This window comes from Vigna radiata, chromosome 7 (assembly GCF_000741045.1).
Source record: "Vigna radiata var. radiata cultivar VC1973A chromosome 7, Vradiata_ver6, whole genome shotgun sequence".
In the NCBI taxonomy this organism is placed as follows: domain Eukaryota; kingdom Viridiplantae; phylum Streptophyta; class Magnoliopsida; order Fabales; family Fabaceae; genus Vigna; species Vigna radiata.
In genome coordinates, this window is record NC_028357.1 from 43,168,948 (window position 1) to 43,183,854 (window position 14,907).

Sequence of the window (14,907 nt, forward strand, 5' to 3'; positions counted from 1 at the left end):
CAGATCATGTTAAATATAATCTTGTAATAAAATATAGTAGAATAGTTTGGAAAATTACTATAGTCCTATCTTTTAAGAGTATACTAATATACTATATACATTGGGTTATATGTCTTTACGAAATATTTTTGTTTAATAATATTATGTTATTAAAATGAGGGAATGTATATAATTTAATTCAAAACTTGCAGGCAAGGAGATGAAAAAGTATATACTTTTTATCCTTATAAATTTATATAAAAATATTTTAAAAGAAAACCTTTTCAAAGAATTTCTTAAATAGACAGAAATACCTAGCATTACCAATGGAAAGAAGAAAAAAAAAAGAACAAGATCCAGAAACAGGTACTCTGAACTACATTTAGTGCATACCTGAAAAAAAATACCTGAAATAAAAGTTGCAGTTATCATAATGCACACTCATTATACTGATAATGTGAAGCTGAGGTGTGACTGAAGGAGTTTTGCAATACTTAATAGACAATACAACTAACATAGTCATCACCATTTGCACAGACAAGGTTGGGGACATAACCCGATTAGGATTATTGAGTTCATTATATGAGGGGTAAAGAAGAGGCCACCACTAAAAAATTGTGAAAATGGGTGCTACCAAGCAAACAGTAGTTTGAATATAACCAAATCAAAATGGAAGTTTCAAACTAGACAACTAGCAAACATGCCTTTCAATAATCACTATATTTATTTATTGGCAGATAAACTATTTTTAAATGTATTTTTCACAGCACAACATATGGTTTAAGAATTGCATGACCGCCAACAGTTCAAGGAATGATTATATTCATAAATTTCCTCTTTGCAAATGCCAACCACCATTTATTTGGAGTGCCGTTAGGTCTGTATGCAACGCTTAATAACCTCCCACTTGTTTCTTCCCTTATCTGCTTCAAATAGTTTTTGAGCAATTCTGCATTGTTGAGATCACAAAGCTTAAAATACAGGAATATGAATATAAATAAATACACACACACGTGTGTGGCCTGTAAAAAGGTTGAGTAAATTGCAACTGCATCAGGTAGAGTAAACACAACAATTTATAAAAGTTCAATCTAAGCTAGTATGAGCAATTTTAAATTCCCAATATGATAACAGTGTTCTCACCATCAATCATGTAAAGCAATGCCAATTGCACTGAGAAACATAAATTACGTTCATATTAAATGAGCTTCAACAATGACAGATCATCAGTTCTTTGAAGAAATATGCAAAAGACGCTTGACTTGACTCTTAAAAAGGCTAAAAAATACAAGGAAATAAAAAACCTACGTATATTGGTATAAATACAAGCTGAAATTTCCTCATAGGTGCAGAAAGTAATAGAACTGAAGTTTCCATTCCAACTATTTTTTTACACATCAAGGAAGTACATATTACAGTCTATGTTATAAAGTATTCCTATACTTCCTATTTTTTTAGTTGGAATCTGAGCAGCAGTGAACCTGAACAACACTACAAAATTTGGATTACAGCAGCCATATAAAGTCACTTAATAGCTAGTGAAGTTAGTTGTTTGAAATAAACCATATCTTCACTGAGGACATTTGGTATCAGTCCAATCCATGTTTGTATATTCTGGCAGTTATATTAGATATACCTATCCGGCTTCATGGTTAGAGCTATACCTGCATCCCTACTTTCAGAAAACTTCTAACGAATGAAGGAAGATACTCGAATAGTTTATTATTTGCCAAATACTAGACTTTCCTTGTTGGGTGTGTGCTAAAAATTCACAAAGATTAAGCTCTGATACAATTTCTTGTCTTCAAAACAATGCCACCCCCACATTGAGGCACAGACACACTCATTTGGTCATGTGAGTTTAAAGTGAACTTAGCCAGCAAATGTGAAAATGGTGTCAAATCTTGGGTAAGCAATCGATTGAAAAATAAAATGATTAAGGAACAACTCAAATACATTTTTATTGACTATTCTCCTGAGGGCAGTGGCGAAGGAATCAATAGATACTTCTCAATAAAAGCTTTCCAGTTTTGAATCCTTAACTATTACCTGGGAGGCGTACACCAATTAAATACTTAGAGAATTAAGCGCTATGATTAAGCTAAGCTTATGCGTCTACTTATAAGAACATCAAGGTGAAGGAATAGTAATGACAGGATTCACCTGCTTCATCGTGTGATTGAGGAAGCGGGAAAAGGCCCGGAAATGGAAAGCCAGACTCTCCAGGGACAGGAACCTTTTCGAGACCCAAGTTGATGATTGCCTTGGTTCCTTCAGCCAAGGTTCTGCAACCTTCAAGCCTCTTGAGAGCGATGTTGATGTAAAAGGTCAAGTATATGAGAAGCTTATCAGCAGGGCTCTTGATGTCAAAGTTTCTGAAGAACACATTGGCTCGAAAGAAGGTGATGGCTTCATCCACGATATCAGTTGTATCTGTACCACACATCACAGTCAAAGCATATCCCACATCTAGAAACCACAAAAAGCTTAACAGAACAAAAAACAATAGAAAAACCTTGATCTGAAACAGGAGCAGGTCCCTTGATATGGCTCTTGAGAGGAAGAAGAGGACACCCACAAGCTCGACTCACCCCGTCTTCATTCACAAAACTAGAGTGATAAACCTTTTCCATACAGAACAATGACGACAATCATTTTCAATTTGGAATCAAAAATTGTCAACACCCCAAAATTATGAATTTTGAATAAGCACGAACTTAATTGAATTAAATCCCTCGTACCATTTCTATTGTGGCCACGATAAGAACAAGGATTGCTCGGAAGATTTCAATTGCAACCCCAAGCGTTTCTGAAAATGAAGGGAAAAGAAAACAATTCAAGCATGTAAATGAGTAATTCTTTGGAATGAAACTGAGAAATGGATGAATGTGTACCAAAACAACCAAAAGTGGAAGTAAATTGAATAATTAAGATGCCAAATTTGTTAGGTGATGTGAAATCAAGATTGTGGAAGAAGTAACTACAAATCGGGCGATCTGACAATAACGATAGTGGTTAGTTTATTCTTCATACCAATGTCAATGACACTTATGAGTCAAGTAAACAATGTAACTGTGAACGTTGGTAATTTATTCGGACCGGCTTTCAACAATAAGCCCAACTAGAAATTTTATTTTTTTCAGGAAAGTCCATGGGTTTTTTTTGTCTTTTTCACCTACAACGTTAAGTACTTTCAACATTTTTGAAAATTCCCTTTTTAACCTTCATAAATATTTTTGTAGAAACATCTTGGAAGTGTCGGATAAAATATCAACCATAAACCTTAACTCTAATACCTTAACTCTAAACCTCTAACCCTAACCTTAACCCTAAATCTAACTATAATCATACCATTAATCATAATCCTAAAACGTAAACACCTAACGTAACTCTAATCCTAACCCTAATCCAAACCATAATCTTACTATAATCATAACCTTAATACTCCACTTTAATCCCTAAATGCGACCTTAAATCTAATCATAACCCTAACCATAAACCATAACTCCAAAACAAAATTGTAACCCTAACACTAAAATTTAAATCTAACCATAGCCCTACACTAACCTTAATCATACCTCTAACCCTAATAATAACCATAAATCTAACCATAACCATAAACCCTGACATTAATCCTAAAACGTAAACACCAACTGTAATTATAACTATAACTCTAATCATAACCATATATTAACCATAATCATAATCCTAACTCAACCTTAATACAGACTGTAACCCTAACACTAAACTCACTAACCATAACTCTTACTTTAACCCTAAACTTAACCATACCCTAAAACGTAAATCATAACCATAACCCTAAACTATAAACCTAACCAAACCTTAAACGCCAACTCTAACTATAAAACCTAAACCATAACCTTACCCTCAAAACATAAACCCTTACCATAAACCATGATCCTAACCATAAACCATAACCCTAATCATAAACCATATTCTAAATTATACTTATAAACCTTAATCATAACCAGACTAGTCCTAAACATAACCTTAATTCAAACCAAACCTAAAATCATAATCCTAATTCAAACCATAACCATAACTCATACATAACCATAACTCTAACTTTAACCCTAATCCTATACATAGTCTCAACCATAAAACCTAAATCTTAACCATAACTAATAATCTTAACCATATTAGTCCTAACCCTAGCATCAATCGTGTACTAAAAGAACTATTATTTTAACTTATTATTATCATTAGTATTAGTAATATTGTATATTATTATTAATATTACTATTATTATTATTATATATTATTAGTTGAATTAATATTAGCATTAGTGTTATTATTAGTATTGGTTTCAGATTATCAATATGGATTGTTTTTGTTATTAATATTACTATTATTACAAATTTTATCATCAATTTCACAATCTATTTACATTTTTATTTTAGCGACACATTTAAACATAAATCTGTCTTTTAAACTTTTTTTTTAAATTCTTATATTTATACGTCGTTCTTTTTACAAATTTGAACATCGAATTCATATTATTTTTATTTTATCGGGATTATTTATATTTCATAATATACCTAAATTTTAATTTTATCTTTTCATATATATTTTACTTTTATGTACGATGAGATCATATTTCAATTACTTACACTTTTTTTTGGCTAATTTATCTTTACATTTTATGTTCACTACCTACTAGCATTATTATTAGGTGTATATTTATATTATTATTATTATTATTATCATTATTTTAATATATATATAATCATAAAATAATATAATTATTTAATTTTTTACATGATTCAACTTTTTATTTCTATATAACACATCTATATATTATATATAATTATAATATTTAAATATATATTTATTTAATTTATTTAAACAAATATAATAACAACTATATTGTTTTCCTAAGACGGGCTTATGCACGGGTCACACAGACTAGTGCTTCTTAACATTGAAAATCTGCACCAATGCATATATCTTGTTTACATATACATCTATGTTTCTTTTAGTGTTTTTGTTTTTTTTTTTGTTTTTCAATAACCCGACAAATCTAAAATTCCTATCGGACGGTAAAGAAGCCCCCTACAAGGCCAAAATTGACCGCTAGATAGAGTTACGGAGAAAACAAAATTGAAAATAAATAAATTAATAGTGTAGAATTCACACATTCTTGCAGGCAAACCATCTGCTCACAACCACACAAGCATACTTGTTTACTACATTTGAATCTTAGCATAGTTAAACCAAGCCAGAGATAAAGAATGATACGATAAATAGGGCTAACTGTACAAGTCAATTCTAAATGGAAGAAAGCTAGCATGAAAGAAGCACAGATAATGAATTAAATTAGGCTAGTAAACGACGAGGTCAACAAGTATGGAAAATTTGATGGCTCTCGTTGCTTGGCAAGTTCATTAATGTCCCTCACGATGTCAAACACCGCCTCTGGTTGTGCTAATTTAAGTGCTTTCTCTGACATTCTTTTCAGCTCATCTGATTTCGTGGTGAACCATTCTGCCACCATTTTTGCCGTTTCCTTAGGACTACGGGTGAACACACCAGCTCCGTTGTCCACCACGTACGGCACGTTACCCTTCTCCTGTTGTTTTTACCACACTTCCACCTCAGAATCAACATCCAACGGTAGAAATAATAAGAGAAAACACAATTCAACCACACACCTGTCCTGGGATATAGTCGTTGAGAATTATGGGAAGCCCTCTGATCAATGCTTCTGCTATTGTACCTGGTCCAGCCTGAAAATTTCAACCAACCAATGACCCTATTTGTTAACAATAACAGCATATGAAGGATGAAACCAAGAGCAAATTACTATAACTTGCTTTTGTTATGATGCAGTCACAGGCTCCCATCCATTTGGCCATCTGGGTCTCAAATCCTCTGATCTGCAAAATCAAGAAACAAAGTTTCAGTGAGTGGCACTTCGTTATGCTCATCTGCATAATGTACAAAAACCAAGAAGCAACTTACCTTTACTGGAATCTTCCACTCGAGAGATTCGAGGGTGGATACTAAATTCTTATTCCGACCACATATGATGACTAATTGCCCAATTGGTTTCTCAGCTTCTTTATCGTAAAGTGATTCTCCCAAAGCCTTTGCAGTTTTCTTGACAGGGCCCATTCCTTCACCACCCCCCATCAGCAAAACTGCTGGCAAAATGGGATCCAACCCGAGTTCATCTCTCAATTGATCCTGTAGTAAAAGACAGAGTAAGCACCAACAATGAAAGAAGAAGAAAAATTACACTTATAATTTCTTTAACATTTATATATACCTTCACAAGAACCGCCCTGGCAAAAGAAGGTCTGATGGGTAAGCCGAAAACTCGGATTTGAGATTCATCAAGGCCATCTAGAGCAGCTTTCTTCGCCACCTCTTCTGAAGGACAGTAACATCTGTTTACCCAAGGATGAAACCTGGAAATTGCTTCAAACTATGACTTAGAGCGCGTAAAAAAGTTAATCAATGTGCTTCACTTCAAAGAAAGAAAAATAAAAACTAAAAATTAAACTTTACCACGTAGGATGACAGGTACTAAGGTCCGTGATCACTGTGACAAAAACAACTTTATTCTGCAAACCTTGCCACTTCAAAACCCACAACGGAATATGCTGCATCAAGGGATGGACACTGATGATGATATCTGGCTTGTACTCCATCAACCCCGCCTCCACCTCCCTGAGAAAAAGAGATTAGTTATAAATAAGAACACAACGAACATAAAAAAAAAAAAAAAAATCTTTTACAGCTACAGAAACGAATAGTTTTTTTATCAGTAAAGGGGAACCGCCATTATTCACATCTTCCATTTTCACCGTCAAAATTACTTATCAAAGCTAACCAGGAGAAGTATGAGAATAGGAACGTACCTGGCATAGTATGCAGCAATGGCAGCCAAATAAACAGAGTGAATCCATCTAGGAGAAGTACTGTGAAAAGCAACATTCCATAACTGCACATGCTTAACCATGAATTTATATTGCCCCTCCATGTCATTCAACGGCCACCCTGTGTATTCCTTCCAAACATCCTTAACAATAATCTGAAAATTGAAAACTTTTTTTAAACACATAAATCAAACAAAAACTTCTTATTGACACGAAGTTCTATCTTTCCCAAAAAAAAACTGCGCAAATAACTCCAAGAAAAAAACGTAGCGACAAAGTCCGTGTGTGCAAGACACGACAAAAAGTAAGGGTACAGATACAGCAACTAATCCAAAAATAGTTCAAGATTAGATAATTCTATTTCTTTAATTTAGTTTATGAACTAAATAAAATTCGTCTTATATGATCCATGATCTAGGTACAGAGATATTATTAAATTTCCATAATTACGTTTAATTAATTCGATATTAATTTCCTTTTTTGTATAAACTATAAGTAAAAACTTTTAAATAAATGTAATTATAAAACAAATTGAGTTAATTAATCCAAATGAAGCTTGAATTGAATCCAAGTTTAACTATAAGAAATGTTCATGTTAAACTCCAAATTAAAAAAAAAAAAAAAAGTTCTTACGAAAAACACAAAAAAAAAAAATCTCATACCAGAAAACTCCAGTGCAGAACAAATTTCGAAACAAGAAAAACAAATAAAATAGGTTAAAAAAAAATTAAAAAGAAACCAGTGTAACATAATTTGTTTTTTTGAAAATCGAACAAAGGAAGCAAGGAGCAACAAGATTACCCGGTATTCGTCACCGAATTCAATCTGAAAGGCGTCACGAATGGCTTCAGCGGAGGCTCTGTGACCGCCACCGGTGTCGCTCATGAGAATCAGCACGCTTTTTGTTCTTTCAGCACCAATTTCCATGAGTTCCAAGCCCCCATCGCTGTCATCGTGGCGAGCGTCAGTGCCACGCTTCTTCTGGCTGGTACTCCCGTTGTGGTACCCTCCGAAGACCTTCTCCGCCATGGACTTTCTGGGCGAGGCCGCAACGGAAACCTCCATGTGTCTAAAGAAAGAAAGGAGTCAGGTAACGGTCAAAGCCGTTTCCGCCACTGGAACTGGCCGGGCTTCACCGGCGGAGAGAGAAAGAGGGAGAGTGGCAGCGAGTGGTGTTAGGGAAGAGAGAGAAAGAAGAGAGAGAGGGCATGAAGAACTGGTTGGCGAATTTGGAGGTTGGCTGAGAGGCTTGTATAACGTTAGTTGGTTTGTCTGACGTTATATGAATAATAATGGTAGAGAAAGGTGTGGGAATTATACCATGGAATTTTTGGCATCAGCACATGTTAGCTGTTGGATTTAACTCTCCTCATCGAATGTTCTCATCGCAAGATTCGAATCTTGGTCTTCGCTTTATCTCACTCCTCCAATATCACTTATTACACGCCACTCACTATTATTAGGTCTTATGATGAGAATATCTTAATTTAATTAAATGCTAATAATTAGTTTTCTTACAAATTATTAAAGGGTAAAATACATTAATTCTTTTTCGTATTCTATGTCTCTGAAAGAGTTTAATGAAAATAGAGAGACAGGAAAAATAATATTACAGTGGAGCAATAATAATGAATCATTATGAATGTTACACTGCAATAATTGATAGTGTGTTTGATGTTTTTCTTGTTGATTGGTGGTTGAAAACATGTGGTTGGACTGTTCTGCCCTCGTCTGACCATGCCTTTTAAGCAAGAGCTGGTGCTTATTTGCTTACACGGGAACTGACCTGTCAATTTCGCATCCCCATGTGGAGTTTGGGTTTTAATCTTAATTAATCTGTGTTTTTAATCTTAATTATTGAATTAGACATTCGTAGCTTTCTTGCATTAAGAAAAAGGATAATGATACAATATTTTTCGGACAACATTTGAACATTCATTATGTGTCAATCTATGATTGGAAAAAATCACTTCACAATCAATAATAATAATCATAAACATTATTGTGGAGTGATTTTTGACCAATCACAGATTGACACGTGATCAATATTCAAATGTTATTAGAAAAATGTTGTCTAAATATCATTATCTAAGAAAAAACAGAAGAATTTAGATGCAAGGAGCTCTCTTACATTAAAGATATGGTTGGAATAATTTTTTTATAACTTATTCACATTTATTTATAATAGAAGTAAGTATCATGTTTACAGATAAATACTTAGAGGTTGAACATTTATTTGATATCATGGGCCAAACACCTATTCTATTAAGGATAATAATATTTAGACAATATTTTTTTATAATATTTGAATATTGATTACGTGTCAATACGTGATTGGTCAAAAATTATTTCACAATTAATAATAATAATCATAAATATTATTGTGGAGTAATTTTTGACCGATCACAAATTGACACGTAATCAATGTTCAAATGTTGTCTAAATATCATTATTCTTTCATTAATACTTGATTAAATGGTTTATGTAATTGATATTTTAATATTTCTTTTTAACTCATGCTGTATAAATAAAGAGATATGAAAATAAAAAATTTTAAGAGGGAAAATATATGTATATTGGATAAGCTAGTTATTTTAGTCCAGGTAATGCAGAGACTTAACAATATTTGGCAGTATTTTATGTTACTAAAATTAACTACCTTATTATATATCGATGAAGATGCCTGATTGAAAAATTAATATTTAAAGCATGTATATTGTAAATTATGTTGTTTATTTTTATTTTTAACAGCATAGACTGTCAGTTTAAGGAAGGTTGAATAAAAGTTTTGGTTATTTGAAAAATTTTATATGATGGTTTTAAAAAGGTGTTTTTTTATGTGATAGTAATGTTAAATTTTTTTTCTTAATTTTTTTTATTGTTCTACCGTTATATGGTTATATGGTTACGAGAGTGATTCAACAATTTTTTTAAGATTTTTAGTTTTTTTCTTTAAATTTGGTTGATCAAATTTTAAAGTCTAGATCATTTGTTTGGAGTGAATAAATTATTGTAATTATTTAGATTATTTAAATGATAAGAAATTAATTGTTTTTTTTAATGTTATTTTTTAAATTAAAGAGTTAGTATATATGATTGAAAATAAATATAAAAGTTATATATGAATACTATTGTCTTTGTCTCTTATTGTTTTAGAATGTTGAAATTTTTTCAATATTAAAGTGTTTTTATGTATGGATGTAATATGTTAAAGTTTCATTTATTAATTTACTTAAAATAATACTAATGGAGTAATTAGGATTTTTTTTAGCTTCATGTACATATATTTTAATAAAATGTTATGATGAATATGTGGTTAGTTTTTAAATTTTTTAAAGTTACAAATTTTTATTTGTGCTTAATTTATGAAAGTCGTTTATGTTTTCGAACAAGAGAAAAAAAAAATTAAATATGGTTAAAAAGTGATTATTCTTTAGTTTTTTATAATTTTTTTATTAAACAATGATTTCTTGAAATTTTAGAAAGAGATAATATTAGTGTTTGTATTTTTGTACACATAAACAATTCAAAGTTTATTTTTTCATGAAAAAAAAAATCATTGTGAAAAATTATTTAATTTTTTTTTCGTTTCATATTTTATTCTTTCTAAAGCCGAAACACTCATCCCAATTTGCCTCTTTTTCTAGCAGCACCACCCTTTACGACCCCATAGAGCCAACCCCATTGTCGCTCCTCGCCGTTTATCGCAATCGTGTGGTGCAAAGTGTCTAGCGTCACCAACTCACTTTTTTCCGTCTTTGTTTTCCATTTCAGATCTTTAAACATTGTACCCGTCGTCGTGCCTTCATCTCTGTCGAGCTCACCTCATTGTCGTTGTTACTGCATCTAACGTCCACGGCGGTGGACAATGTTGGCGCCACCGCTCCTCGGACCGCATTTCAACCAAACTCAAAAATAGCTAATGCGACTCTGTTTGTTTTTTGGTCTCCCTTGTTTTCTTAATTGAGCATAAAATGTTGAACAATCAAGACAAAGAAGGGTTACTTATATTAAAATAATTACCAATACTAGACATATTAAATTAAGAAAGAACAATGAAATCATTATAATGCATAATGATTTTCTGCTGTGAAAGTGACCCTGTTGGCTTCCAGCCTGTGATTGCTTTGTTAAGCAAGAAAGTCGACATGATACACTTATTCATGAAGCCATTCTCATCAACCAAACGTTCTACTATTTATTATCTATTCTATTTTCCCTTCTCAAATTTAATTTTGTAAAAGCAGTTTAAAATTGATATTACTAAATATTAATGAATGATTAATTTTGTTAAAATAAATTTTAAATGATTTTAAAAAACAGATTTTAAGTCTAATTTTATCTTAAAAAAATTATTTATAAAACTAATTTGTATCCAGTAAATTTATCTAAAATCTTTAACAAAACTTTCATTTTTATTTTAAAGTTGATTGAAATGAAAATAAAAATAAAAAATAATGATGATAAATAATGTGATAAAAATTAAAATTTAAAATAAATAAATAAATATTAATTATTTTCTTATAAATGAAATTATTTTAGATATCATTATAAACTTTAATATCTATTTACCTTTAAATTATTTTAGATATCATTATAACCTTAAGTATAAACAAATTTAGTAATGATGAGTGATATTTACCTTAAAGTTTATGATTTTAGATATTTCAAGTAAAAATATTTTAAATTTGTATTTAACCTTTTTTATTTCTTATAAATTGAGAACACTATTGAAAAAAGAGTATATACTTATGTCAAAAGAAACACACTGCATATATCATATCTCACTCAACCATCATCTTCATGCTTATTTCTCGACCCCGTGACACATCTTTATAGTTTTGGAATTTGTACAGTTTTTAATCACCATGACTAGTCATTAATCACCTTGGATTTTAGATGTTTCTTATAATGAATGTTGTTATCTTGAGTATACACAATTTATATTATTATAATCTTAAACGGTGTGAACTTAAAAAAGATTTATTTTCTGTTGTTTAGTACGAGATTGAGAATGAAACAATTACATAAATAAAGTTCTATTTTTGGAAGTATAAGATTTTCTTCAACGATAATTTATACATTCTTGTAAATTAATATTTATGTAATGTTTTATTTTATTAGTTTTATTATACTAAAATAGGATATTACATATTTTATACAATATTTTAGTATATTTAAAATGAATTGATTTAATTTATTTATTTATAATAATAATTAAAAATTTCAAATATTTTAGTAAATATTATTATAAAAATAATAATCAAAATATAAAGTGTTAACATAATTGAATAAACAATTGATTTCACTTACTCTTTGAAATAAATAGATCTTACTACGTCTCTCTTTATATATCAATATATAATTTCAAATATCATTGTTTAAATTTATTATTATATGTTAAGCAAACATATAAATTAATTTTTCATTCAATAATTATTCAATGAGAATTATAAATTTGTTTTTTTATAATTTTAAACTTTAACTTCAAAAATACTATTAATTATTTCTAATTTACATCGTCATTTTTTTTTTTATAATCAATTCAAATAATTTTTCTAGCATCCCACTGGTCATTACGATATTATTAGTCAAGAAAAGATAACCAAAAATATACATAAGATTTAAATTATTATTTAATTATGAACATAAAAAACTAAAATTATATAAATAATGGATAAATACATATATTATTTTTTATATTTTTGGCCTAGTTAAGATTTTCCTCATGTAATATTATCCAATTTTATGTAATACACTATTATTATAAATCATAAACAATATTGAAACACACAATATAAGATAAGGTAATGTTTCTAAAATTTCGTTTATATATTATATATTTTACAATCACATTTTATCTATCGATATACTTTAATGAATATAAGTTCAATTTATTCATTTAAAACATTATAATTAAGTGTATGGTGAAATTAGCTCAAAAATTACATATTAATATCAATCACAATATTTGACATTATTTTCGAAAGAAACATGTATTCAATTATACTTAAATATTTATACTAATTAAACTACATTTATTAAATTGTCATCACAACAAAATTACATAATATGAATATTTTTCTACTATTGTTACACGATAAATCTCATTGACTTACCAAACAGATTTATTTTTAACAAATTAAATTATATAAATGTATTTAACTCTTATCACACGATATTTTTTATTTATGTGTTTTTAATTTCAAAGAATTAAGATATATTCCTCACAAGTCCCAAATTTATTGGACAATCAAAATATCTAATCATAATATTTTCTCATTGGAATTAACTATGTTTAATATTTCACATAATATACCCAAAACATAACATCACACACTTTCATTTTTACAAATACACAAACCCAATTTAAATATTAATAAATTACAATCAATTATCGATTAAACTATAATAATTTTCAAATACAATATATTAACCACACGTAAAAATATAGTGTAGATATAATAACAAACAATGAAAGATAAACAATTTTCATCATTTAAAAATATTTAAAAACTTACTTTTTAAATTTTATAAAATAGATTAAACATCTTAAATTTTAAACTTAATGAATTTTATTTAACGAGAACTTGCTCACCCAATAACTTTGTATAATTCATAAATTTTGCAAGAGATAACAAAAAAATCTAATTATTTTAAACTATAATACTTCTTCCTTTCTTATACTTAACATGAGCTGTTTTGTTGTAAAATAATACCGACTTAAACTAAAATAATTGAAATATTTTGATTTTTCACTCCTAAAATGTATAACATATCGATTTCATTATTCAAACAAAACAATTTTAATATGTTCAAGTAAAACATAATTATTGAATAAAATCAAACGTTACGAGTACATAATCTTCACATCTAAACCATCTATAATGTGTTATTGGCATAATTTAACTAGCTACAACTTTAACAGAAAACTGAACTCATATAAAATGTTGTAATGAATGATTTCAACGTACCTTTATTATTATGAACAAAGATATTGATCTTTGTTATAGAAGGATCACCTGCAAAACTTCCAATCTCTATTAAAAACTTTCCAAAATCAACTAAAAATATGGACAATTTTTTTAATCAACTAAACTTACTTTTATTTTTTTATCAAGATTCCCAAGGAAGACTATGATGTACAAATAAGATAAAGACAAAATATTTTTGGACATTTTTGTGAAATGAAAATCCAAGAGTTGTTTTTTTCTTCTATTTATACATTTTGTACATTCAATTTATCACTTATACTCTTAAACAACTTAAAATGTAGTTATAATTTTATCTTTCTAATGTATCACTAAAAATATTTAAAAACTACTTTCAAATTAACAATAATTTATATTTTAATTAATTTACACAATATATTAAAACTTGGCTACTTTATAGAAAAAAAAATGCAAAATGTGCTCTATCTGTATTAAAAGTGAATTAAACTTGGCTACTTTATAGCCTTTAATACTGAAATCTGATTAATAAAATTGTTGCGCGCATGACTCCTATACTTAAGTTTGACTTATTCTAAAGTAACGTAACTAAACTTTTAAAACATTATACACTGGGTTTTTGTACCATATTAGGTAATAATGAGAAAAATATTACGAGAATAAGCAAAAAAAAATTAATTACGAGAATGGGGAAGTCGTGCCACCCTTGTACGACTTTACACTGTTCATTTGACTTTAAGGCATGATAATGGATTACCAGAAACTTGTAATCGATTACCAAGACATTTTTAACAAAAAAAATAAAAAACAAACGAAGTCGTATGGAGGTTTGACGACTTCTACTATTAAAGTCGTGCAACCCCCTCACGTTTTCACTTTTTTTTTAAAATTTTTTTATTATTTAAAATCTTTTATAATTTATAAATAATGTTTTTAAATATATTTTAAATNNTTAAAATTATATCTAATTAATAATTAAATTTTTTAATATTATTAAATAAATAAATTTTATATTCTAATTATTTTTGTAATTAAATTAATTTTTTTATAAAATAATTTTAATTAAATAATTTATA

General features: G+C 29.0%; 2 protein-coding genes and 1 pseudogene across 3 annotated transcripts; 1 reads left to right on the forward strand and 2 right to left on the reverse strand.

The window, feature by feature from the left end:
- Positions 1–404: 404 nt before the first annotated feature.
- On the reverse strand, positions 405–3,031 carry LOC106767252 (actin-related protein 2/3 complex subunit 3). 2 transcript variants are annotated; one of them, XM_022783800.1, is made up of 5 exons: positions 3,013–3,031; positions 2,721–2,788; positions 2,495–2,603; positions 2,143–2,412; positions 405–928 (listed from the first exon to the last, which is right to left on the reverse strand). In XM_022783800.1, exons 2-5 carry the CDS (start codon positions 2,721–2,723, stop codon positions 786–788), a joined length of 525 nt encoding a protein of 174 aa, XP_022639521.1. In that variant the 5' UTR covers positions 2,724–2,788; positions 3,013–3,031; the 3' UTR covers positions 405–785. The 2 variants fall into 2 exon arrangements, with proteins under 2 accessions (XP_022639521.1, XP_014507587.1); XM_014652101.2 differs by lacking the exon at positions 3,013–3,031 and adding an exon at positions 2,874–3,006.
- A 2,125-nt stretch (positions 3,032–5,156) lies between these two features.
- On the reverse strand, positions 5,157–8,259 carry LOC106766883 (monogalactosyldiacylglycerol synthase 2, chloroplastic). Its single transcript, XM_014651660.2, has 8 exons — positions 7,683–8,259; positions 6,864–7,036; positions 6,511–6,672; positions 6,269–6,410; positions 5,962–6,186; positions 5,814–5,876; positions 5,652–5,726; positions 5,157–5,569 (listed from the first exon to the last, which is right to left on the reverse strand). The coding sequence occupies exons 1-8, from the start codon at positions 7,944–7,946 to the stop codon at positions 5,312–5,314; spliced, it is 1,362 nt and encodes a 453-aa protein (XP_014507146.1). The 5' UTR covers positions 7,947–8,259; the 3' UTR covers positions 5,157–5,311.
- The window catches only part of LOC106766476, a 9,808-nt pseudogene continuing 2,845 nt past the window's right edge, over positions 7,945–14,907 (forward strand).